The 27,409-nt window shown below is 42.4% G+C and overlaps 2 protein-coding genes across 5 annotated transcripts in view; one reads left to right on the top strand and one right to left on the bottom strand.

Moving 5' to 3' along the window:
• Positions 1-237: 237 nt before the first annotated feature.
• eif2d (eukaryotic translation initiation factor 2D) overlaps positions 238-27,409 on the bottom strand; it is a 45,916-nt gene continuing 18,744 nt past the window's right edge. Inside the window, exons 14-15 of the mRNA XM_026153551.1 lie at positions 518-692; positions 238-431 (exon numbers count right to left, since the gene is read on the bottom strand). Of these exons, the coding sequence (XP_026009336.1) occupies positions 361-431; positions 518-692 (246 nt within the window). The 3' untranslated portion in view covers positions 238-360. The remainder of the gene's footprint in view (positions 432-517; positions 693-27,409) is intronic.
• LOC113013020 (uncharacterized) lies at positions 701-21,747 on the top strand. Of its 4 annotated transcripts, XM_026153550.1 has the most exons (5): positions 701-3,261; positions 16,599-20,518; positions 20,673-20,828; positions 21,092-21,184; positions 21,318-21,747. In XM_026153550.1, the coding sequence occupies exons 2-5, from the start codon at positions 19,487-19,489 to the stop codon at positions 21,627-21,629; spliced, it is 1,593 nt and encodes a 530-aa protein (XP_026009335.1). In that variant the 5' UTR covers positions 701-3,261; positions 16,599-19,486; the 3' UTR covers positions 21,630-21,747. The 4 variants fall into 4 exon arrangements, with proteins under 4 accessions (XP_026009335.1, XP_026009331.1, XP_026009330.1 ...); XM_026153546.1 differs by lacking the exons at positions 20,673-20,828; positions 21,092-21,184; positions 21,318-21,747 and having other exon boundaries at positions 701-2,376; positions 2,467-3,261; positions 16,599-19,486; XM_026153545.1 differs by lacking the exons at positions 20,673-20,828; positions 21,092-21,184; positions 21,318-21,747 and having other exon boundaries at positions 701-2,843; positions 2,926-3,261; positions 16,599-19,486.

Raw genomic sequence — 27,409 nt, 5'->3', positions numbered from 1 at the left:
GTGCCTGCTGACAAAACTGCATACAGTCAGCTGTTAGGACACATTTGCCGACAGAGATGTTTCTCAGTACGTCTAAAGCTAAGGAAATTGTTTCCTCTCAATGTTCTTTGTTGCCATCAGAATCCAATTACCTTAAAGTGAAAAACATATTGGTCGTTTTGTCCGACCCCATCATCAACTTTAACCTGAAATACATTTGGGAGCCACAGCAGAACAATAATGAGAACTTCATTCATCCACCTTTAGCATTTGACACCAGATCAGCTTTATTTAAAGGACAGTGAAGAGTTTATTGTAATTCTGTTTACACACAATAAAACAGTTAAACACTTCAAAGTGCTGGTACAATTTGTTGAAATACTATTTTTTCTTGCCACCCTTTGGAGCTTTTTCTAATCCTTGAATGTATTTCCGAGGAATTTGATAATGATCTGAAAGGAGAATAATAGACAAAATGACTTTATTTGTGCAGATGAAGGAATTATGATAAAATACTGAATTCCCTAAAGGTCCATACCCAGCAGCAATTTGCCAACTTGTTGAATCTGGTTTCCTTGGATCTGGACCAAGACTTTGTCCTTGGCTCCGGGGACAGGCTGCAAGACAGAGCTGGCCTGAACTCTATGCTGCAAAACACTGGCGACAACTGCAGGATCCAACCCGTACACTTCCAGGTTCTTCATCAAAGTCACCTACAGGTTGCATATATAAAACAACTAATTAAAATATTTAATCATTCATGTTAACTAGTGAGGTCATTACTATATACAATCTGTATAAATGGAGGGCACTGACAAGTTTATTTTTCAAAACGTAAGATGCACCTATAATATATCATTCATTACTAGATTAAAAAACAAAAACATATACATGATGTGTCTCCAATGACAGCGATCTTGGCTGGGGTGTGGGGATACCACTTTTTTTAAGAATGAAATATCTATTAGCTGGATTGACTGGAAGTTTTGCACAAAGATTTATAGCTCCCATTTTGCTCATTGTTAGGAAAAGAAGGATTACAAAGTTTAGAAAAATTAAGAGACACCTATGGTTTGGAAAACCAAGATTTTTTCAGATATCTCCAAGTCAGGTCCTATTTCAATAGTAATATAAAAACTACAGAAGAACATAGTGAAGGCCTAGTCCCCGTTATAAAAGAAGCTTATAAAGGTCAGATTAAAAATAAATTGATTGCTAAACTCTATCGGAACCTACAATCACTTAAGGATCAATCAACCAATTATATTAAAATTAAATGGGAGACGGAGGCTAAAATCAACATATCAGAGGACAGTTGGTTAAATATATGTAGAACACAGATGGAAACTACTAGTTCAGGTTATTGGAGGGAATTCACATGTAAAATTTTAGGTTTAGGTTTATTAGGTTTTTTATAACACCCAAAATAAAATACAAACAAAAAGGTCAACTGACAGATGGACAATGCTGGAGAAACTGTGGGGAAAACATGGCAGATCATTTTCATATATTTTGGAAATGCCCAATAATCCAACCATACTGGAGTGAAGTGGTCGAATCAATTTACTTGGTGACTGGTCTGAAATTAAATTTGGATTTCTGTACTGTGTATTTGGGCGATATCCCATCAGCAGCCTCCTTAAGGGACAAAGCGCTTAACAGGAGGTGGCTGGAGAAAGAGCCCCCAACAAAGAAAGATTGGATAGGAATAATGGAGGACATATATAGAATGGAAAAACTTACTTTTTTAACCTCAAAATGGACCAATTTCATAAAAACTGGAGGAAGTGGGAGAGATTTGTTGAAGGTGGTAATGTGGGAAGTAGTAATATACCTGTATATTCACACCTAGCCACACTCTGTAACAGTTAGACAGAGGCGGTTGCAGTTAGCCTCCCAACAGTCTGCAAAAGAAGTCATGAAGCAAACAAAAGAGGCTCCCTTATCAAGAGTATCCCAGCCCAAAGGTGTTTCTTCACAAACAGTTAATTCCATTATCTTATCTCATCATGTATCTACCAGTCTGCAACAGTTAGACTCGATGATTACACATAGATGATTTAACTACATTAGGGGCCAACGGGAGTTCCATACTTTCCACATTTTTTAATTACAAACAAACAAACAGTTAATTCCATTATCTTATCCTATCATGTCAGAGGCCATGTCCAACAGAGTCTCCAAAGACTTTCCACCTTTCTTCCTTACATCCTGCTCTTTTATCTCTACATCTCATAGGTCAACTGAAAGTAGCCCCGCCTATATAAAAACACCCTAATCAGACACCCTGCATTCTTCCACACTACTTCACAACGGGCCCTTGAGAGCATAACACTTCGTTCATCAGCGCGGTCAGCAAACCTAACAGCGTTCTTTTTAACATGGACAACATATATGGTAAGTAAAACAAGACTATTAATGGATTCTTAAATGTATACCCCAGTATATCATAAAATATTCAAACTGTTTTCTTTTTCTAAACAAAAGCCTGATTTTTAGGAGATTGGCACAACGGGGCACCACACGTGTCACTTACAGAAGGTCTGTGTTTCTTCTTTTTTAAAAACAGTCATCAGTTCACACAAAACAGTCTGTGCCTCATTGTTTTAGAAGCAATCTTACCTGTTTCTCACATAGTAACATTTAAATGTATATTTCTCTTTGTTTCTACAGGATCACAAAGCTATATTGGGCAAACTACACCTCTAAAAAACACAAGGTAAATACGGTGTTACACATGTTTTAAATATATGCGTGTTTGTTTAAACCTTGTATTAACTGGGCTTATCCCCTGGGCACAGGGTCAATAAGTTGTCCAGAAAAACCTACAGAAGCGGGTGCAATAAGACCAAGCCATACGCTAGGTATGTATACAAGTCTCTATACATGACACTCAATTTAAAGGAAGAAAGGTTTTAAATATTTACAAATGTTCTAATACACCAGGCCTGAGACAGAGTACGCAGCGTGTCAAGAACCGGGGCCATCCGGAATAACGCAGAACAATGTGTGAGTATAGGCAAAAATAAATCAAAAGAGCCAAACACATCCTGTTTTTGAAATGATACACCATGTATATATATTTGTTTCTAACACCCTTCTATCTCCACAGTGATCACACAACCCCTTACCACTATGAACCCCATGAAGACCCCTTGATGTTTTTGGAATATTTACGCGATATCGAACTCCCAGAACAACAACAACCAGAAAACCCACAACCTTTGGGCAACAACAGTGACTCGGAAGCAATCTTCATCACAGGACCACACATACCAGTGAGTGAGTGTCTGCCTAGTGATTTCAGCAATGTTTTTGAGTACAGTCTATCAGATTTTAATATAAATGACATACCCACCATGCCAGAACGTCTCAGAAACAACAACAGTGATTCAGACATTGGTTTTGAAGAATGTTGCATAACAGACTCGCAAATATCACAGGCATATGACGCATACTTAAATGCAGCAGCAAACACCTCTACTTTTGAACAGAGCCATTATGCTTCAAAAAATGATATATTATCTTTGATAGATGCTAAACTAAGTCAACATCAACAAACAGTACAGAGGGATGTTCAAGAAATAGCAGCTAAACTCATGCAAGAAATAGCAGCTAAACTTAACGAACATAAACAAGCAGTACAAGTGAACTTGCAAGAAATAGCGGCTATAGTCAACCAACATCAAGAAGCAGTACCGGGGAACTTGCAAGAAATAGCGAGAGTTTTAACTAGTATCCACCAGACAATAAACAATACCTCGGGTGTATTACGTCTCATAAATACCACCATTCTACACTCAACAAAAATATAAACGCAACACCTTTGTTACTGCTCCCATTCCCCATGGGATGGACGCAGAGACCTAAAATTCATTCCAGATACACAATATAACCATCCCTCCCAAACAGTGGTCACAAATCAGTCCAAATGTGTGGTAGTGGGCACATCTGCTATATTGAGATAATCCATCCCACCTCACAGGTGTGCCACATCAGGATGCTGATCTGACATCATGAGTAGTGCACAGGTGTACCTCAGACTGCCCACAACAAAAGGCCACCCTGGAATGTGCAGTTTTTTGCGCTATTGGGGGTCTGGGGACCCAGAACCGGTCAGTATCTGGTGTGACCACCATTTGCCTCATGCAGTGCAACACATCGTTGCATGGAGTCTATCAGATTGTCAATTGTGGCCTGTGGAATGTTGGTCCACTCCACTTCAATGGCTGTGCGAGGTTGTTGGATATTCGTGGGAACTGGTACACGCTTTCGTATACGCCGGTCAAGCACATCCCGAACATGCTCAATGGGTGACATGTCCAGTGAGTATGCTGGCCATGCAAGAACTGGGACATTCTCAACTGCCATCTGCCCTGAACAATGTGAACCATGATTCATCCGTGAAGCGCACACCTCTCCAACGTGCCAGACGCCATCGAATGTGAGCATTTGCCCACACAAGTCTGTTACGGCGACGAGCTGGAGTCAGGTCAAGACCCCGATGAGGACGACGGGCATGCAGTGCTTTATTTCGGTGCTTTTTTTTCCTGAGCTGTGATACACTTTAGATTCTAGCCAATCATTTTACGTTTCGGAGGATAGTAGGCGGGGCCAGGTACGTACGTTCTGTTAGAGCAGAGCTACAGATTAAAAATGTCCATGGCGAAGTGGTCAAAAGTCTGGCTGTACTTCATAGCAAAATATGCAAACTCAGCAGCAACAAGTGCTTTAAGCTGATACTGTGATACTGTCAAAGGAGGTAACACCTCAAATCCGATGAAACACCTGGCGACGCATAGCGTTTTTTTAAAAAGCCCAGAAATGCGCCGTATTTGATAGCTTGCTGCGAGACCTCACACCGAGCACATCTACTGCGGGTGGGTTGCCTGTTATGCAACATCCCCCAAAAACACGAAGAGGAGAGTCCTGGCCCCTAGCCCTGCCAGTGTAGCAGAAATGATGACGGATGATGGTGGCAGCAGCCGTTCTTCTCTGCGTGAGTAGCTAATTTACGTTGAGTAGGCTAACCACGTTATTACATTAATGCATGTAAGGTGAACTAGCAAACATCATCATAGCTACATGCGGCTGTCCTCTTGTTTGATGGCAGATACTCCCTTCACCCTGGCTAAAAAGGCTAAAATGACCAAAGAAAAAGTGGAAAACAGTTAAACATGAGAGGTTTAGGACAAAGTTTGTGTTTTTTTCCATTGTTTAAGCACTGCTTCCAGCCAAGAGTGATACCATATATGCCCCATAGCTGCAGAAAAGGCTAACATTGTTATATTTTTACAAAAAACAGCTGAACATGAGAGGTTTTTGGACCAATTTTGTGTTCTCCATTCTTTAAGCACCGGTTTGAGCACCGTTTGAGCACCGGCACCGTTTCAAAAGTACCGATTTGGCACCGGTATCGGATAAAACCTAAACGATACCCATCCCTAGTCAGCATGCCAATTGCACGCTCCCTTCATTGCTTGTGGCATCTGTGGCATTTTGCTGTGAGACAAAACTGCACATTCCAGGGTGGCCTTTTGTTGTGGGCAGTCTGAGGTACACCTGTGCACTACTCATGATGTCAGATCTGCATCCTGATGTGGCACACCTGTGAGGTGGGATGGATTATCTCAATATAGCAGATGTGCCCACTACCACACATTTGGACTGATTTGTGACCACTGTTTGGGAGGGATGGTTATATTGTGTATCTGGAATGAATTTTAGGTCTCTACGTCCATCCCATGGGGAATGGGAGCAAAAACAAAAGTGTTGCGTTTATATTTTTGTTGAGTGTAAATAGGTGACTTAAAATCCACACCATGGATCCACCCCGTAAATTATTCAAACACAATGATGGTACCTCCAATCAAGCTAAATGGTTTGACTTTGACGCTTTTAACCATGCGGCTGCACAATTAGTAAGCAATTGTCAAGTCTTGCATGCAACACTTAATAGTCTCGCTGCAGCATGTAGCGGTGTGTCTAATGAGCCCGCCTGTCCAACTCATTCTGAACCCGTTGCTGATGATGCTGTTGATCAACCAGCCGAAACACATTCGGATTTGCCTGTAGCCACTGGTGTTACTGTTGCAGGGACTGTTGTTACTCAAGCTGCCGCCGATTGCCTTATTACCGGAGCTTCTGTCACGCCTGATAGGGTCTGTGCACCTAGCGCACATGCTCATCTGGCTGCTGACACTACTGCAGATACTGAGGCTGCTGTTGTTGAGACATCACCACACAGCCCCTCAAACAATGGAAATACCTTAAGTGTTATCCATTCACAAACAGGTGCTGCAGCTGTCGGACCCCTTGTTCAGTCTGGGTCTGGCAGTCACAGTCAGCTTAGCATCAGAGAGATACCTAATTTCAACGCCCGAGAACTGCGCGAGCGCCTTGATTTTAGGGACATAAGTCTCGATGATCCAGAACAAGTGCCAGAAAGAGTTAGAAGTTGCTTAGCTAATGTGATAGATAGAGCAGTGGCTGGATCTCAGCAGGCTTGTGTTCTAAATGTGGTCCTACGTGGGCCCTCACTGGCTTCTGATGTTCAAGCTGTTTTAAATCCTGATAATCAGTATGATCCTGACCTGTTTCTCGAACAAATAGCACAAGTTATGCAAAGTAACGATGAATCTATCAGTGATGATGAATTAGAGTTTATTGTCACGGTTGCACAAAACAGTAGCGGTGGGGCTCGCTTAAAACTGGCAAACATTCCTTATGATGAGATTCTCTCAAAGAAGGGTAAACATTTGTACACACCAAACAACACGCACAACAATTTGTGCTTTTCACTGTGCATAGCCCATTCATTAAACCCAACATCCCCTGAGCATGAAAAACATGCTACTGCTAAACAGTTACATGCTCAAGTAGGTCTATGCGACACACAGACAGTATCATTCTCTGATGTCTGCAAATTTGAGAAGCACCTAAAAATTAAGATAGTAATCTATTATCACGTAAACGTCAGCTTAGTTTCTTCACACATGATGAGCCAAATCCAAACACTGTAATGCTGTACCTACACAATGAACACTATCACCTGATTGAAAAGCCAGCAGCTTTTCTCGGGGCATCCTATGTGTGTAATTTTTGTTACAATACATATGAATCACCGCTCTATCACAGCTGTAAACATAGATGCAACGTATGTTTCACACTCTGTCACCACCACAGTGGTACCACAGTGAAATGCAGTGACTGTAACCGCGTCTGCAAATCACAACACTGTTACCAACAACACAAATTACCAGAAATAAAACACAACATGGTCCCGTGTGGCAATATGAAGCATTGCATGAGTTGCGGTGTCACATATAAAGAATCAAAAAAATCACCACACAGATGTGTCCAGCCTAAATGCGAGCACTGCCGCGAGCCTAAATTAGCAGGGGACTCTGAGCATCAGTGTTTCATACAGCCCGTTGAACAACAGAAACCTTGTGATAAATATATTTTATATGATTTTGAGACACGGTATCACAACGGCAAACATGAGGCCAACTTTGTGTGTGCGTCTGATCTGAAGGGCAACAAGTTCACATTTAATACATTAAAATGTGTGGAGGCGTTTGTGCAGCATTACAGACACCCGAGGTTTCGGGGGTACACTTTCATAGCACATAATGCATCTGGCTTTGATAACTACATACTTTTGGAGTACTTTGTCAAGCAATGTATAACACCTACCGTCACAATGAGAGGGAGCCGTGTGATTCTGATGCATGACAGGGACTATGACCAGCGGTGGATTGATTCGTTCAGCTTTTTGCCCATGGGTCTTGCCAAAATACCCTCTGCTTTAGGTTTTCAAGACCTGCAGAAGGGTCATTTCCCACACAGATTCAACACTAGGGATAATGAGTATTATGTTGGTCCATACCCAAACCCCTCCTTCTACGGCTATGAGCGCATGTCTGAAAGTGATAAGGTGAGCTTCATGGAATAGTACCAGACCGCCTCACAGAAACCCTTTGATTTTCAGACCGAACTCAGGCGCTACTGTGTTAATGATGTTGACGTCCTGCGTAAAGCATGCAGCATTTATCGTGACACGCTGCTGGATTGTACACAGGTTGATCCATTCATGCACACCACCCTGGCTGCATTCAGTATAGGTGTGTATAAAACACTGTTTCTGCCTAGAGACATGCTCGCTCTCATGTATGATGGTGCATACGTTGAGCAGAATAAGACGTTTTCAAACGTCTCTATTGAATGGCTTCAATATGTGACCCACACAAACAACACAGTGATAAAACACGCTCTCAGAGGAGGCGAGCATAGGGTTGGACCGTATTTTGTGGACGGCTTTGACCCCACAACTAACACGGCTTACGAATTTGCAGGATGTTTTCACCACGGATGTGTTAAATGCTACCCCGAGAGTGAAGTTAATCCTGTCAGCAAAGCATCCTATGGACTGCTGCACCGTATGTTTTGTGACAAAGTGGATGCACTGAGATCGCAATACCATTTGCCCGTTGTTGTGATGTGGGAGTGTGAATGGGCTGCCCTGAAGCAGACAGACCCTGCAGTTGTGGCTTTCATGCACACATACAGAAGGCCAGAACGCCTAAATCCCCGAGACGCCCTTTTTGGCGGTCGCACAAATGCTCTAAAACTGTACCACAAGGCTGCGTGTGATGAAAAAATATTTTACTATGACTTCACCAGTCTCTATCCCACAGTGCAATCTAAAAAAGATTATCCTGTAGGACACCCTCAAATCATTTACAGAAACTTTGACAGCCTAGAAAATTATTTCGGCTTTGTTAAATGCTCAGCACTGCCGCCAAGAGGTCTTTTTCACCCCGTCCTTCCCTACAGGTGCCACGGCAAACTGATGTTTCCGCTCTGCAGCTTGTGCGCTGAAGACCAGAAGCAGCTCACTGCCTGCGGGCACAGTGACAGTGAACAGGTGTTGAAAGGTACATGGGTCTCATTTGAGCTTGAAAAAGCTGTTGAGCAGGTTTTTTCAAGCTCAAATGAGACCCATGTACCTTTCAACACCCGTTCACTGTCACTGTGCCTGAACTGTCACTGCTTTAGATGTAGAAATGTTGCTATTACAAGTGTATTCTAAAAATCTTAAACTAAGAGCCCATCAAATTAAGTTTATGGATTATTGTACATTACAGGCAAAACGTATGATTGCATTAAATTGGAAAACATCAGATCCTCCTGCTATTGGTGCTTGGATAAATTCTTTGGCACAGTGTATGGCAATGGAAAGGATAACGTACTTTCTCAAAAACAAGTGAACATATTTTGATGAAATTTGGAAGCCATTTAAAAACTTTATAAAAGAAGTAAACATCGGACAACTCCTGCAGTGTGGATGAGGAGAAAATTGTTTAGTATGTGCTAGCTATTTCTATTGTCTACTTTTTTTTTTCTCTCCTTTCTTTTTTGTTTCCTTGAATATGCATAAATGCCACATATTGTACAAATGTATACATATTCTATGTGGTTTTTTTTTTTTTTTTTTTACTTTGTTGTAGGTTTGGAAGAGAGCAGGGTGGGAGGTGAGGGCGGGGAAAAAGGGTTCCTATTACAGCAGCATATTATTGGGAAAACAAACCTTTGTATGTTGTTGCAAAAAGCAATAAAATTTATATTTAAAAAAAAAAGAAAAAGCTGTTGAGCAAGGATACAAGCTTGTTTCTATTGATGAGGTTTGGCATTTCCCCAACAAGACTGACACATTGTTTAAAGACTATGTGAAAGCCTTTCTAAAACTTAAACAGGAGGCCTCGGGGTATCCAGAACATGTGAAAACCCCTAACGAACAGCAAGAATACATAGACATGTATCATGAAAAGGAGGGAATAATGCTAGATCCGTCCAAAATATGCGTAAATAAAGCTGTTTGAAACTGCAACAAGCTGTTGCTAAACTCGTTATGGGGTTGTTTCAGTATGAGGTCAAACATGGCGTCATCTGAGCTCATCACAGACCCGTCCAGGTTTAGCCAGCTAATGTTCAGCAACCAGTACGACGTGCGGCAGTTTTGTTTCATCTCCTGCTCTGGGCACCTTTGATCAGCTCCATCACCTAGTGGGGGGTCATAGTTTGGTCCCGCCTTCACTGTTGTGATTGGTGTGGGGGTAGGGACAGGCTTAGGGCGTCGGGGGTTCCCCGGAGGCATCTTCCTTGGGGGGCTCAACCCGGGGTAGCGGTCATGTCCGGTTAGGGGCTCTGTTGGCTCTCAGGTGACTGTTTCCTCGCGGCTGCGTGCAGCGGGGCTAGGGGAGGGTCTGTGCTGACGGACGTGGGTTACTGACCTGGTAGCCTGGCTGCCCCTGGGTGGGTCCGGGATGGGCGTGAGGTTCTGGGGGCGCTCCGTCTCTGGGCTGGGGCCCGGGCCGGGCCTCGGGGGCTTGGGTCCTGGTTGGTGTGTTGCCGGGGTTGTGGGCGGGTGGGTGTATGGGGGCCCAGCCCTGGAGCAGGGTGCCGCCGGTGCGTCGAGCCACCTGGGGGGCTCTTCAACTGGTGGGGGAGATTGTCACATCTTGCAGGAACTTTCCTCTCTTCAGGAACTCTCTCTGCAGGAGGGGGAGATACAGGAGAGGTGGAGGAAAATCTCAGCCTGGGCGTTTATTGTCTTATGTAGTCTGGAAGATGAGTGGATGGTGAGGTGGGTGCAGTTTTCTCTGTGGTGGGGTTGGGTGGACTGTCCCGGGCTCTGTAGGTCCGGGAGGCGCTGCTGCACTGGGCCCCGGTCTGGATGGGCCTGGGCCCCCTTTCCCTGGCGGGTCGCGGAGTATGGGGGTGCCTACTGGGGTCAGCGGGGGAGCTGGCCCCAAGGAGGGGTCACTTGCCCCTCCCTTCCTTCCCTCCCCATCTCCAGCTGCCTCCCTCTTCCCACTCCACCACAACCACCCACACATGCAGGACCTTGGAATAGGGGTATGTCACCAGGGTGCAGAGGAGGCTCCAGGGGCAAGGGTACCTAGACCCGGTTCGTAGAGTACGCTTGGGGAGTGTGATCGTGTGTACAGCGTCTCTTTATGTCTGTCTCCACGTTGGTTGAGTGTGGAGTAAGTGCATATGAGAGCATGAGGGTGGGAATGGATGTTTATATCTGTGTGTGCCTGTATGTCTGTGTCTATATGTCGGGTTGGGTGTCAGACGCCACCTCTCTGGGGACATCTCAGGCCCTCCAAGGTTTGGAGGCCTATCTCCCCCCACCACCACTTCCCCTGCCAGTGGCGGACTCCCTCAGACATTGGTGCGTTGGTGGTTCTTTGTGTCTGGGGATGGGCGTCCAGGTACACACCGGCTCACTCCTTGGCGGCCGCTTATCGGGGCCTGGAGCCTGGGGCTCGCTCGGGCCACTTCGGAGGCGGGGTGCCCCCGGCCTGGGGCTCGGTCACTCAGGCACGGCTGGCTGCCGGCGGAGCTCACGGGCGCGTCACTGCAACTCCCCCTGGCTTCTGCTCCGCGGCTGCTGAGTGAGCCCTCGTCTGGGACTCTCCTCAGCTCTTTCTGGGACAGTGGCGCGGCTGCCCCTCTGTTGGTCTTCCTTGGTCTCTTGTGTTCTGGGGGCCTCTGGATGTCTGGAGTTTTGATCTCCTCCATACCTGCTTCATGCCCTGGAGGACGGGGCTGTGGCCCCCCCACACCCTCTAGCAGATCATTACATGAAGGAACCTTTTAAAAAAAACAAGCGTGTCCATGCTCACAGGGGTACACACGGGTGATCACACCCACAAACTACACCCTTTTTGGCTCCTACCTCAAAGCACACTGTGTTCTGTTGATCTTATGTGCTGCACAATAATGTTTAATATATTTAGTATTTACTGTCATATTCCCATATATCATTGTGATGTTGTTTATTCTATTACTCTTGTTCTCTTCTGCTTGTTTTCTTTTTTCTTTCTCAGCAGGTGATCCAGGTGATCGATATATGCATTTTTTCTTTTCTTTTTCTTTTTTTTCTGCCCGTTCTGTTGGTTTTTGTCTTTTGCCCTTCTCCCCCGTCCCTCTTCTCAGCTGTTTCTCTTTCCCTCTTTCTTTCTCCCCTTCTTTCCCCCAGTCAAGTCTGTCCCGTATTCAGTAAGTGAAAATAAAATAAACAATAAAAGGTGAATCAAATGGACCATTACGGCAAGGCTGGGATGGTCAATTTGGTAAAGTAAATCCGTTGGGCATCTTTCTTTGCCTTTAGACAACAATTCTGATGGCAAAAGAGCCAAACGGGACAGGCAAAAGAAAAAAAAAAGAAAAAAAAAGAAAAAAGTTTTGTTTCATCTCTGACGACGTCACCATGGTGCAGTGGCGCCACGCCGATGGTAGAGCTTCCCGTGTGAAAGACGTTAATGTCTTTGTGGGCGCCATGACCACTGCACATGCCAGACTCATGCTGTATGGTTTGTTAGAAAACTTGCAGCAGCGTGTGCTGCATTGTGATACAGACAGTGTCATTTTCACGGCACGCCCTGGCGACTGGATGCCTCCTCTAGGCCCATTTCTGGGGGAGCTCACCAGCGAATTAGCTTCTGGGCAGGGGGGTGTGGAGGATCACATAGTAGAATTTGTTTCCGGTGGGCCAAAATGCTACACGTATCACACATCGCTGGGCAAAACCCAGGTCAAATGTAAAGGCGTAACACTGAACGCACTAAACTCCAAAGTTGTCACCCACGAATCCTTGAAAGGTTTAGTCCACAAGTTTGTAGCCAATCAGACATCAGACGCACACCTAGTCGCCATCTCTGATAATATCAGACGTGATAAAAAGAAGCTTCATTTGAAGAATGAAACCATTGTGAAGAAGCTTAAGGTTGTCTACAACAAGCACCGTGTGCTCCCAGACTATACAACCCTGCCTTATGGATTTTAAATTAGATCAGGGGTTTGATGCCAGGTTGCAACACCCGTTCAGCATGGTGGTCAGTGGTCCCAGTAACTGCGGCAAGACTTTTTTTTGTCAAAAATGTCATTGAAAATGCTTCCAGGATTATTTCACACAGCATTGATAACATTGTGTATATATACTCATGCTGGCAGCCACTATATGACCAACTTCTTAAGATAAGAGACATAAACTTTGTTAACGGAATACCCGAATCTCTGGCTGATGACACCCTTCTGCCTACAGACAAGAATAATTTGTTAATTATAGACGATGTAATGAACGATGCCGCCAACAATTTAGAAGTACAAAATGTGTTCACAAAGTATGTGCATCATAGGAATTTGAGTTGTATATACAGTGGGGCAAAAAAGTATTTAGTCAGCCACCGATTGTGCAAGTTCCCCCACCTAAAATGATGACAGAGGTCAGTAATTTGCACCAGAGGTACACTTCAACTGTGAGAGACAGAATGTGAAAAATAAATCCATGAATCCACATGGTAGGATTTGTAAAGAATTTATTGGTAAATCAGGGTGGAAAATAAGTATTTGGTCAATAACAAAAATACAACTCAATACTTTGTAACATAACCTTTGTTGGCAATAACAGAGGTCAAACGTTTACTATAGGTCTTTACCAGGTTTGCACACACAGTAGCTGGTATTTTGGCCCATTCCTCCATGCAGATCTTCTCGAGAGCAGTGATGTTTTGGGGCTGTCGCCGAGCAACACGGACTTTCAACTCCCGCCACAGATTTTCTATGGGGTTGAGGTCTGGAGACTGGCTAGGCCACTCCAGGACTTTCAAATGCTTCTTACGGAGCCACTCCTTTGTTGCCCGGGCGGTGTGTTTTGGATCATTGTCATGTTGGAAGACCCAGCCTCGTTTCATCTTCAAAGTTCTCACTGATGGAAGGAGGTTTTGGCTCAAAATCTCAGGATACATGGCCCCATTCATTCTGTCCTTAACACGGATCAGTCGTCCTGTCCCCTTGGCAGAAAAACAGCCCCATAGCATGATGTTTCCACCCCCATGCTTCACAGTAGGTATGGTGTTCTTGGGATGCAACTCAGTATTCTTCTTCCTCCAAACACGATGAGTTGAGTTTATAGCAAAAAGTTCTACTTTGGTTTCATCTGACCACATGACATTCTCCCAATCCTCTGCTGTATCATCCATGTGCTCTGTGGCAAACTTCAGACAGGCCTGGACATGCACTGGCTTCAGCAGCGGAACACGTCTGGCACTGCGGGATTTGATTCCCTGCCGTTGTAGTGTGTTACTGATGGTGACCTTTGTTACTTTGGTCCCAGCTCTCTGCAGGTCATTCACCAGGTCCCCCCGTGTGGTTTTGGGATCTTTGCTCACCGTTCTCATGATCATTTTGACCCCACGGGATGAGATCTTGCTTGGAGCCCCAGATCGAGGGAGATTATCAGTGGTCTTGTATGTCTTCCATTTTCTGATGATTGCTCCCACAGTTGATTTTTTCACACCAAGCTGCTTGCCTATTGTAGATTCACTCTTCCCAGTCTGGTGCAGGTCTACAATACTTTTCCTGGTGTCCTTCGAAAGCTCTTTGGTCTAGGCCATGGCGGAGTTTGGAGTCTGACTGTTTGAGGCTGTGGACAGGTGTCTTTTATACAGATGATGAGTTCAAACAGGTGCCATTCATACAGGTAACGAGTGGGGGACAGAAAAGCTTCTTACAGAAGACGTTACAGGTCTGTGAGAGCCAGAGATTTTCCATGTTCGAGGTGACCAAATACTTATTTTCCACCCTAATTTACGAATAAATTCTTTACAAATCCTACCAAGTGGATTCATGGATTTTTTTTTCACATTCTGTCTCTCACAGTTGAAGTGTACCTCTGGTGCAAATTACTGACTTCTGTCATCATTTTAAGTGGGGGAACTTGCACAATCGGTGGCTGACTAAATACTTTTTTGCCCCACTGTATCTGGTTCAGAATTTGTTTATTCAAGGAAAATCCAGTAGAACTATTTCCTTGAACACTAACTACCTAATATTGTTTAAAAATCCTAGAGATAAATATCAAATCATGCTTTTAGGTAAACAAATGTTTCCTGCACTGAAAAAATGGGAATTGGCAGGCTTTTGGATTTGCACAAATGAATTTAGTTAATGCTACACAAGCCTTTCATGTTTCTCTTATTTACATTATTGAATAAAGTACCATTTACGTAATTATAAACAATACTGAAACTACTCATTTTTCTTGCATTGATATAAAATGACTAAATTAGTATACTAAAACCATTGTAATCATGTTTGACCACCAACGGAAATGATGTAATATATTCAAAGACAGCAACTAAATATGATTGGACAATCACATAAGCGCGGCCTTTATACAAAAACATTATTCAAGGAGAGCGCAATTGACCGCCAGTTTCTGGAAGACTGTTAAGCCACATGCAACCTTTGGCACTGCGTTAGTGGGCATAGTGAGAAGGTAAGTAAATTAAATACATTTGTTTTACTTGGGGATGTTTTCACAGAATTATTTTGTTGCGTGCTGGGAAAAAAGTTATCTGTAATGCTTTTCGTACAGCATGCACCAAAATGCACTTTTTCCTTTTCTTTTTACACTGCTAGCTAGTGTTGGTATTAGCTACACGACTATAGCTGAAAAATAGTCTAACAAAGTGCACATAGTCGGGAGAAAGCGGCTGTTATCGGTCAGATTTGGAATGTGGTAGAGAACACTGGGTTGTTAGTGGCTTAACAAGCTCATGAAATCTCACCGAGAGAGCGCAATAGTGTTTGTGTTACACTGCTAGTCATTGCTACAGTGGCTAATTGCTGCAACCGTCAGAGTTTAGCAAGCTGGGATTGCCACTGTGAGATATGTTAATTCTGGTGGCTGACAGACACGCAAGTCATAACAAGAATCCGTCCACACGTACACAGACATTTTTGAAAATGGAGATTTCCCATTTTAGTTAAAAAAAAAAAATCTCAGTTTTCAGTGATACAAAATCCCGTTTGTGTGGACGAAAGACCCAAATGCACAGAAAAAGCTGCCTTTTCAAAAATACCTTGTGTGTGTGGATGTAGACTTAGACTTGGGTTTAAGAACCTTTGCCCATGAATGCCAAATCATCTGTCATAGTCATTGTTTTAGGTGAAGTGCCCCTTACTTAACTATTATCTTATTCAAGCCCAACTAATACAGATATCTACAAACAGATACGTACATTTGTTCAATGGAGCATGCTCCCAGCACCCCAAGAAAAGCATGGCCAATAAACAGTGGTTCTAATTGTTTAATTAAGTTCTGGATTGTGAATTTTCCAATACTGTCCAAACAAAAGTTACAACCTTTCTGGGGTTTTTGTTTGTTTGTTTGGAACATATGTGAGCTGCTTCTCAAAACATTATGTATAAATGAGCAAAAGATTGGCACTTTAATGTTCTGCTTGTTGGGAATAACTTTTTTTTAGTAAAAGTTAATGTTGTTTGTGATGGTGGCATTTTTTACTTTTATGATTACACATGTCTGGAAAATGAAGTTATATTCTTGTTATGTGCAATAACATCAATGTTATTGTATACGTAGATTAGCATAAAGAAACAAAATAAATCTTCAATGTTGGCGTCCAATTTTAAGCGCGTGTGTGTGTGTGTGTGTGTGTGTGTGTGTGTGTTAGTTATCTCTGAATCTGACGTAATCCTCTGGATATTGAATGAGCTGACTCTTGATTATCTGTGTCTTACAGGGTTAGGTGGTGCTGGGAATGTGGAGTTGTAAGGGGTGCACAGAAACGGTATCAAGTCGTTCCAAGCTTTTGCATCACTACAGATTAAAACATCCACATTTTGGACGTCGTTCTCACTTTCCATGTACATACCTGCATTGTCCATGCACCTTTAAAACGTGGAATGCCCTTATTGTCCATCAAAATAAAATCCACAGCATGGGGGTCACTACCAAAAAAAAGGCGATTTTCAGTTGCCACCTTTGCGAATGCAATGATTTAGCATCAGAGCGTGATTATTTTGCTCACATATATGCGCATCTTAAAAGAAATGAGACACTTACTTGTATGTTTCTAGGCTGCAACTTTAAAACAAACATTTACTGTACATTTAAATCACACAAAAACCGTAAACACAGACATTATACACCAGGTGATTTTAAACGAGGTATAGTAAGAACAGGAATCGCACCTACAAATGAATTTGAGGAAAATAGTCAGGAGTTTGTAGATCAGTTGGATACTGTCATTCCTTCACATGGTCAGTGTGATACTGAGGACTTGCAAAAAGTCATAGAGCAAAGTTTTGCAACTACTCTGCTAAAGCTGGAGCATTTGGTCCATGTGCCAAGCACAGCTATTGATGTATTTTTAGAGGAACTCTATCATTTGATACGGTCGGCACCTGTACCCTTATCCTGTGATATTGTGACGAATATCTTTAATCAAAGAAACCTCCCCATTGATAAAGATCTCATTACAGGAACTATTAATGCAGTTTTTTCAGGTAATCCTGTACTAAGGTCCATTCAAAAGGGTGGTCCGCTAAGCACAGCATATCTGCGTAAGCAGTATTACAAGGAAAATTTCTGTGTTTTAGAACCAGTTGCATATATACTTGATGCTGAAAAGAAACACAGTTTCCAATATGTCCCATTGCTGAAATTGTTACAGCAGCTGTTGAGTAGAAAAGATGTTGTTGATGAAGTTGTGAAATGCCATAAACAACAGGTGGGAACAGACTCTACTGGGTCATATCATTACAGGTCTTCAAGTGACGGTTCCCTATTTAAGGAAAACTTTTTCCTTTCTGGAGAAAATCTAAGGATTTCCCTATGTTTTTATGTGGATCACTTTGAAGTCTGTAACCCCCTTGGTACCTCACGGAAGAAACACAAGCTTTGTGCCATTTATTGGGTTTTGACTAACTTGCCTTCAGGATCTCATTCCTCCTTATCGTCCATCTACTTGTCAGTGTTGTGCAAAACCACTGACGTTAAAACTTATGGTTATGACAAAATCTTGGAACCTCTTCTACAGGATCTGAAAACTCTTGAAGAACATGGCGTTTATGTTCCACTATTAGGAGAGTCAGTCAAAGGTACAGTCGTAAGTGTAATCGCAGATAACCTTGGAGCACACAGTGTTGCAGGATTTATGCAAAGCTTTTCTGTAGAATACTATTGCAGATTTTGCACAGGGAAGAGCAGTGATATTCAGCTGTATTCTGTAGCGTCTGGTGCTTTCACGCTAAGAAGCAAAGACCTTCACCAAGTCCATGTCAAACAAGCCCAAGATACAGGTACAGGCTGTTGTGGAGTGAAAAGAGAATGTGTCTTCACCAAAAATCTGTCCCACTTTCATGTCATATTTGGTTATCCGCCTGATCTTGCTCACAATGTTTTTGAGGGTATAATCCCAGTAGAGTTGGCTCATTGCTTGACAGTTCTTATATCAAAGAAGTTTTTCACTTTAGCCGACTTAAACAATGCGATTCTGAAGTTCCCCTACAAATGGGAAGATAAGACAAACAGACCTCATGTAGTGTCACAAACTTTCTCTAGCACCAAAACAGTAGGAGGAAATGCGCATGAGAACTGGAGCTTGCTCCGGTTCTTGCCTTTTTTAGTTGGATCACTTGTGCCTGAAGATGAGCCTGCATGGCTTGTTCTCATGACTCTGAAGGATATCACAGAACTTGTCGTGTCCCCTGTGCATAGTGATGACTCTCTGGCTTTTTTGGAAAGCAAAATTATAGAGCACAGACAGCGATACCAGGCACTGTTTCCTGATGTTAAGCTACTACCAAAACACCATTATTTGGAGCACTATCCACAGATGATTAGGTTTTTTTGGTCCAGTTGTTTGGCTGTGGACAATGCGTTTCGAGGCCAAACACAGCTTTTTCAAGCAGGTCATGAGACACACAAGCTGCTTTAAGAATGTGCCTCTCTCCTTGGCCTCAAAGCATCAGATGATGATAGCTTACCATCTAAGCTCCCCATCTCTTGGCAAGTCTGAACTAGAGGTCTCGGCTGTATCAACTTTTCCAGTGGATTTGCTTAAAGAGGAGATGGCTAGAGTCATTAGGCAAACATTCCCTGACATTCTAGAGATAAACCTTGCACAGTGTGTGACAATAAAGGGCATAACTTATAGGAAGGGAATGGTACTGGCCCACAGGGCAGCTGGTGGGTTGCCAGAATTCTGTGAAATAAACCACATCGGCATTGTAAACCAGAGCATATTCTACATTGTCAGAGAGCTCGGTGGCTGGTACAGGGAGCACTACAGAGCTTTTGAGCTCAACCCAGTATCTGCAAGAATATTCACTCTTGTTTCACTCCGTGAACTCCTTGACACTTATCCACTGGTTGACTACAAGATCGGATCAGTCCGCATGGTGACTTTAAAAAGGCATATAGAAATAAAAGGTGTGCAAATATTTGTAATAAGTTCAGTCACATGTATTTCACTAGATACATTCTTTTTTTTTTTTTTGTATATCTGACCTTTTATAACTGACTGATATGTATGGGTAACTGTATGAAGACTAAACTGAAGTTATTCTTTCTGGGTGTCTGATGTATTGTTGTTGTTGTTTTTCGTCTACAGAATAGCTGCTTGAAATGGGGACCCCTGTGATCCTAAAGATCATCTTGACTGATGGAACCTGTCAAAGGCTCACTCTCTCCAATGGACCACCTGAATCAATTGAGGATCTCATTGTTGAAGTCAAGAGACAGTGTGGTCTTCAGGGCGATTTCAGACTTCAGTTTATGGATTCCTTGTTTGGGAATGAGTTCCTTAATCTTACCTCAGTTTCAGAAGTGGCAGACAGAGGGACTCTTAAAGTTATTGACATGTCAAGACCCACCATTATGCAGCATGAGGATTATATCATTCTTGATCCTGTCCAGGACTCCGAAGCCCTCAGCTGTTCCTCTGTTAACGATTCTTCGTACCTGTCTGGTGGATCTGTGGACACGGATGTGTTGTCATCAAGTGAGTCAACAAGCTCACGATCTTCTTGGCCTGCTGTCTTTTATGTGCCCAAGTTTTCGTATGATGCTGAATTACAACTTCAGCAGGCAAAAATTGCGTACAATCAGAATGGAACTGCACTTATTCCAGATCCCAAGTTGAAGTCAGCCATCCTTGAAGGTTTGGTGCAGGAAATTGTGAAGTATAAAGTGTATGTCAGTGATAAAGAAATGGATCAAGTAGCTCAGAGTCTGATCAAGAAGCATCCCTGTCTAACTGAGACAGGCTCCAACACTGGATTTGGAGGATGGAAGACCAGTTTAAAATATAAACTCTCAAACTATCGCACCCAGCTACGAAAACTGGGCTGCCCAGAGGTGACTGTAAACTCTCTAAAGAACAAACCTGTTGGAAGATGCAGTGCAGCCTTTGGTGTCAAAAAAGCAAAGAGGGCAGAAGTTAACTTTTGCCCAACATACCCACCAGAAGAAACTGAGGAGAGCCTGGAGGCAATGCGGAAAACTTTACTCTTGGACATAAAGAAGAAGAACAACAGAGAGTTGGTGAAATTCAAGATGGAAAAGACTTTTGCCTACAGAAGACATGAAGTTGTTCGTGATGCACCAATGGTAGAGGCTTTCATGGCAAGATGGCCTGCTCTATTTGATGTCCATGAGGTAAAGTTTGACTCACACCGGGAGTTCTTGGAAGAGGTGTTAAGCTAAAATACTTTAGGCACATTTAACAGCCAATTTCTTAAGCATTGGTGATTGTGGCCTTCTTCCTGGTGTTAAACATTTGAAGCTCACTCTTTTGTGCTGATGTTTTCAGATCAATGCTGAGTTTAAAAGAATTACCACAATCCCCCTTCAATCAAAGTTCCTGTCTCAGATGGATCTCCACTTAGACAACCTGGTGAAGCTGTTCAAAAGAAGAGGAGGACAGCTTGGACAAAGACTGAAAAAAGTTGTGGCACAAATGGATAATGTAAGTGATAAAGCCTTAACACAACTATGACCCCTTTTGGACAAAACTTTTAATTGGTTAAAAATTGTAAATGTTTTTCCAATGATAAATGCTGTCATCTTGTACTACTTTTACATCTGCTTGTTTTTGTTTTAATCTACTTAGTCAACTTTATTAGTATGTGTGCCTTTACTTTGAAAGCATTCATGTAAAGTACAGTACTAAAACCTAAAATCAATGAGAAGGGCTGACTGAAGATACTAATCACACAAATTTCATTTCAGTGTGAAGATGTTGATGCTGGACGTGAGTGTGTCATTAAGGGAGTGTGTATCTACATGGGTGAAGATCCTGACAACCTTATCCGGGAGTATGTGGTAAGTACTTGGGGTATTTTATTTTATTTTTTGGGGGGGTGGGGGGGTGACTTTCACCAGTACATCATATTGCTCACTTGCCATGGATTGAGTAACATGACTTTTATTTTATTTATTTATGTATTTTTTACAGGACATGGATGAAGACGCCATCAATGAGGCCATTGAAGACACCACTGTTGGAATTTATCTTCTTAAAGAACAAGCTTCAGCAGATGAACAAGAAGACATTGGAGTTGTCCTTGAAGGCATCAGGGTGGTGAAGAATTTGGATAATGTAGCATTTGCTGTGGTAATGCTATTTGGACTCATGTATGCACTAAACCTTGCCTACCCTGCTGACCTCCGCTACACCTTTGAGGTTTTCCAGAAGGTTTTCATAGAACTGGATGGAGCTAAACTCTCCAACAAAGTTCTTGCTCTCAAAAACCGTCTGTTTCACTGAAGGGTCAAAGACTGCACTTCAGTAATTCTTTACTGAACACAAAACAAAGAACTGCAATGTTATACTGCTGATACTGTTTGTTTGGGTTTTTTTTGTTGTTGTTGTTGTTGTTTTTTCTCATGTGACTGCACTTCGAGGTGACACTTTTTTTTTTCTTTTCTTCCTTTTGGTGGTATTGTATTGCGAGAAATGTTTACAGAGGTTTTTTAGCAATGTGCTCTTGGTCAACCTTTACATCCTGCTTATATGTTCAAAAGGAAGATTCCTTTAGGTGTTTGGTATTATGTGACGGTGTCATTTAAGCTTCAATTTAGTAAAAAAATTCTGTACAGCTAAATACAAAATGTGACATGTATGAAGATATATCTTATCCTTAATAGCAGCTTGCTGCCTCTTTGAGTTTTGGAAGACCAATTTAAGCTGAAATTGTTCTATATATGTACAGACTTGATCATTCAAAGCAGCTTGCTGGTTTCTGTCTCTTAAACTCCAGGTAACAGGAGTTGTAGAAATGTTAAATGCAAAAAAAAGTTATATTTGTGTAAGCCTGTTTGTTCATGGATGCTTTTTGATTCTTTTTCCAAGTAGGCTTAATTTAGTTTCAAACTTTTAATTGTGAAATTAAATACAAATATGTGTAAGATGACAGGATCATTAATAAGCACTTATTTGTAGCTTTCTTGTATTGCTGCTAAGGTCAGTTTTGAGGGGAAATATTTACAAATGTTTTAAATCTTTCTTTCAGTTATATCTGCAGGCAATCGCTAAAACTGTGTAACAAGTTTATATGCTTGCTGTCTTCACTGCTGTTAAAATAAAGGTGAACTTTTCAGCACTCACATTTTTTTTTTTTGCCTTTTTTGTCAATAACATTTAGTTTATATTTACATTATTATATTGTACATAGGCAAGAAACCAAGGACTGAATTTTTATGAAGTTGACTTAAAATAATTAAGTAGGATTTAAAGCCATAATTTGTGTTGCAGGAACATAATTATAATGCCTTTATGTTACACAATTTCATTAAGTACCACTGACAATCAAAAATACGTTGGTGTTAAACTTTAAAATATATCAACATTATGTAATACATTGATATTTTGGTAACAGATAAACAGTATGGACATCGAACATGATTTTTTTAAGTAATCTACCGTAATTGTCGGGCTATAAGCCGCTACTTTTTGCACAAGCTTTGAACCCTGCGGCTTTTAGTCAGGTGCGGCTTTTCTATGGATTTTCCATGATTTTTGTGATATCGTAAGACGATTTGTTTTGTTTGTTCCGCTGTTGTACGGCACTACGTTGCCTGGCGGAAGGATCGGGGTTCAAGAGTGGTATGTTAGTCACATGTCCGTCCGCCAGGCAACGTAGTGCCGTACGAAGTAGCGCGAAAAACAAACTTCAAAGTAGCGCTACGCATTCAGCGGGAGGCGTGGATGACGAGCGGCGATAAACTTGCGAAAAGCAAGTTATGCTCAACTCCACCGGTGGATTCTGACAGCGTGGAAAAGTGCGAAAACATCCACGATCACCAACGGATTTTGAAGGGCTGGACTGCTGCATGATGGAGAGGAGGACACCGCCACGGCCCTTCTGAGGGTGTTCGACTCTGACACTGACAACGAGGATTTCTTTGGTTTTGAAAGTGATAACGAAGGAGAGAAGCGGAGAGTGGATGACGAAGCCATCCTGAGCCTGTTCGTTTCCGACATTGGAGAAGAGGACTTTGGTGGTTTTAGAGCGCAGGAAGAAGAGAAAGATGGTGAATGACTGACTTTTCTTCTTGTTAAAGCCGTGTCACTGCACCTGAGCCTAAAAGGTAGTCCGAATCTATTTTTCTGGTGTGCTGTAGGTTACTGTTATGTACTACATGTGCAAATATGTACCCATAACTTGTTTTTCAAAATATTAATAAAAGGGGTGTGTCTCCAAACAGCCATCTCTTTCCTGACAATTCCCTTTGTGCATATTCTCTTACATATGATAAGTCAACATTGAAACACCTGCGGCTTTTAGTCAGGTGCGGCTAATGTATGTACAAAACAGGATTTTCCCCTGATTTTAGCTTGTGCGGCTAATATTCAGGTGCGCTTTGTAGTCCGGGAAATACGGTAATGTGAATGAAATACTTTGGCTTTACAAGTAATTATTACTTGTTGGAAAGTGGAAAATTAAGTCAGTCATACTTATTCATATTATGTGGGACCGATGTACACAATAAAATCAAGTAAATTGAAAGAACTTTTTTTTTCAGTGTGGTAATACTAAATATTTTATAGAAGCGTTTAATGATGCCACATCCACAACACATGGGTATGTTTTAATAGACTATAAAGCTAAGACCCCGGACTATTTAAGACCCCGAAGAAATTTACTGTCAGACCGTCCGGTTGTTTATATCCCAAAACAAAAAACAGTGAAGAGGTGAAAGGATGTCATCACGCATGCGGAGGAATCTGTCTCTGTTGGAGTTGATATACAAGTCTCCCCCGGCTCTACGCAGAGTTATTATTAGCAATGCAGGCTTGGATTTCATCAATGCATTGCATGAGATAGCCTTTAACGTATTGCAAGGTAACAGTCCACTGACAAATCAGAAGTACAAACAGCTAAAAAAGAAAAAAATCTCTAATCAGACTGATTGCCGAAGAAAAGATCAAAACTTTGAAAAAGAGAAAGACAATCAACCAATCTGGTGGGTTTTTACTACCCTTATTAGGGGCTGCAATCCCTTTCATAACCAGTCTGATAGCAAACAGGTGAAAATGGAACATGTGCAAAAGATGTTTTTGGTGCCCCAACATCAGTTGGACTTATTGAAGCAACCGCAGCAGTACACAGGCAACATCAGACAACAGGCTCAGAAAGACTTGGACAAGGAGATGCTTCAAGTGTTACAAGAATCAGACATAGATGTATATGAGAAAGCTAAAAAATATGGCAATATTCTCCAAAGATTCCAAACACTTGTGAGACAAGGGGACCGTGAAAAGAGTGTATTGTCTTTATCCCTACTGGAACAGCTTAACACAGATGTGCAAACCCCTCCTGCGGACACACCTCCTGTTTATAGCGATGCTGGGGTGAAGGATTTTATTGCAGAGTGTTTTGACACACATGCCTAAAAGGAGTAGGAGGAACGCAGAACTCATTCTATCAGCTCTGAACCGTTCGCCAAACACGGTTTCTTACAACGACAAAGGCGAAATTGTTGTTGATAAACACACGATACCGGGTTCACACATTTATGATCTGATTAAAGCAGTCACAACCACACACACACACCTTCTGAAGGTTTCAGACCTATAGGCTGGACAGAGTTTTTAAAAGCTGTTTCAGATTTAAACATACCGTTATCGGCCATATCTAATACCGGCGTATGTAAGACCATTGCCTTGTATAAAACCGATCACACACTGACTGAAGACTCTGGTTTTTTAAAACACACGCCTAAAAAGAACACACCGGGCATTTCACTGCGTGATAGTACATTAAAGAAAAAAATAAAGAATAAAAAAAATAAATTAAAGGGTGGTCCTATCGAGTGGTTAGATTTCCGATTACAAGGCGTTCGCCTTGTAATCGGAAGGTTGCCGGTTCGAGCCCCGGCTTGGACAGTCTCGGTCGTTGTGTTTGTTCGTATCCTTTTTAGGTTTGTTCGTATCCTTTTCGAAACACTCCTCTCAGTTTTGATATTCGTACGGTGTCGCCAACATTAAATTTAAAATGCACTTTCTTCTGAGGCTTGGTTTTGTACAGGGTGTTAAGGACCAGCTTCTCATTATCCTTATTTACCTCTGCCAGAGCCATTTGGATAGACCTGTGATAAGCATTGTTACATGCCTGTGTGAGCTCAGGGATGACTTGTACATATCTCCTTGAGTTGACGGATGTTAAATACTTCCACATTCTACCCTTGAAGCTGCGGTTGAATCTTTCAACAATACTAGATTTAACCTCACTAGCTGTTGAGAAATGTTTGATGTTATATCGCTTCATTAGCTGTTTAAAGGGTGTATTATAAAATTCTTTGCCTTCATCTGTTTGTAGTTTCATGGGGATCCTGCCCTCGGTAAGTATATCCTCAAATGCGGCTGTTATGGCCGGGCCCGTCTTGGTTGTGAGACATCTAACCCATGCATATTTTGAGAATACATCTATACATGTTAGCAGGTATCTAACACTGTCATTATCTGCCATGTATTCAGACATATCAACCAGATCGGCTTGAAACTGTTTGTCGATTCCATTAACCAATACTCTGTTTCTGGGAAAGTGGATCCTAGCTGGTTTATGGAGTGTGTAAGTGTCATCTTGTTCTAAATAATGTTTGACCTGTGATAATGAGGGTTTTACCCCTGTTGCCTTGGCGGTAGCTAAATGGAGCTTATTTAAACTGGCCAAGCCAGCAGGATGGGCCGGATCATGATAAATTTTATACAAGGTGTTTTCCATGATGTATGCAAGACACAAATGACTAAAATGTTGGTGTTAACACGTCTTTTTATTTCATTCACACAGACAAGGAATACTGAACAGTATACATTAAACCAGGTGTCTCCCAGCCCAGTAGTTACCAATCATGCAAAGCATGGCTGGTTTAACAAGCTGGGCATAACGACTTGATTCTAACAGCAGCCCAATGTTGTCGTTAATTGCGCATGCTATATGTTGTGATGATCTCAGTTCAGTCATGGTGTGTGTTACGTGTCTGCAGGCTGCATGTTTTCTTTCCCTCCCCTTTTGTTTGCCATTCCCTTAGGTCGCAGACTGCAGGCTGATGTCAATCTGTGTGACGTCCAACTAATTAGAGGAGGGAGGCCCTGATTGGACAATCCAGGAGTGAAACCCTTGATAAGGAGACTCACCTGTGGCTGGGCGCGGCTCTCTTCCCTCCTTGAATTGTTTGACACATGTGTGATGTTTTCCTGCTGTCTTTCTTTTGTTTGATGATTGTGGTGGGAGTAAAGTGGACTAGGTAAGTTTGGGGACCCCATACACTTACTCACGTAGAGTCTTTGTGTTAGAAACACTAGGTAAGTAGGTTGGTGCCACCCATGTAATTTTGAGCTTGTTTTAAGTTGAGGTTTAGGGTCTTTCTCTCCTGTTTGTTGCTTTTCTAGGATAGTAGCTCAGCTCAGCTAAGTTTTGGTTTTGTCTTTTTGGTGTTTTTTTTTTTTGGCACAACCTAACTGTCCCTTTTTCCCCCACATTTGTTGTTTGAGTCTGGGTTGTTTATTTTGTGAGAGCGCTGCCATTAAACCTTCTTTTCATAACACCTGTACTGAGTTTCCGGAGTTGTTGTGTTATCCCCTCCTGCCCTCGGGGAGACGTAACACAAGTGGGGGCTCGTCCGGGATATATTTCCCAGAGCTATAGACAGCGCTGGTGCTTGGTACAGTGTTACTGCCTTGTAATTAAGTATGGCTTTCGACTTAGAAGATTTTATTCGTGCTCCGAGTCCTGAGAGGTTTGAGTTATGTCGCAAAGACGACTTATTGAGTATTGCGGCACACTTTGATATTCCAGTAAAGAAATATAGTGCAAAGAAGGAAATCAAGGGCATTATCTTACAACGTCTGGTTGAGTTGAAGATCTTGCCCGGTTCTGATGTGTGTGATAGTAGCGTTCTCTCTGTCGGGCAAGGTGTCGCACCTCTGAAGGCGGAGGATGGTGCTATAGCTACTCCCCCCAAAGTCCAGGTGGAGCCTACGGTTCCTCCCACTCTACCTCGCTTTGATCCTCTGTCCCCGGACTTCAGTGGGTCAAATGGACA

Source organism: Astatotilapia calliptera, chromosome 20 (genome assembly GCF_900246225.1).
Source record: "Astatotilapia calliptera chromosome 20, fAstCal1.2, whole genome shotgun sequence".
In the NCBI taxonomy this organism is placed as follows: Eukaryota; Metazoa; Chordata; class Actinopteri; order Cichliformes; family Cichlidae; genus Astatotilapia; species Astatotilapia calliptera.
Note: the sequence above shows the minus strand (reverse complement) of the source record. Positions and strands in the feature narration are given on the sequence as shown.

Excerpts from the sequence above, each read along its gene's own strand:
- LOC113013020 (XM_026153546.1), top strand. The coding sequence starts at position 16,617 with ATGTGGAGTTGTAAGGGGTGCACAGAAACGGTATCAAGTCGTTCCAAG.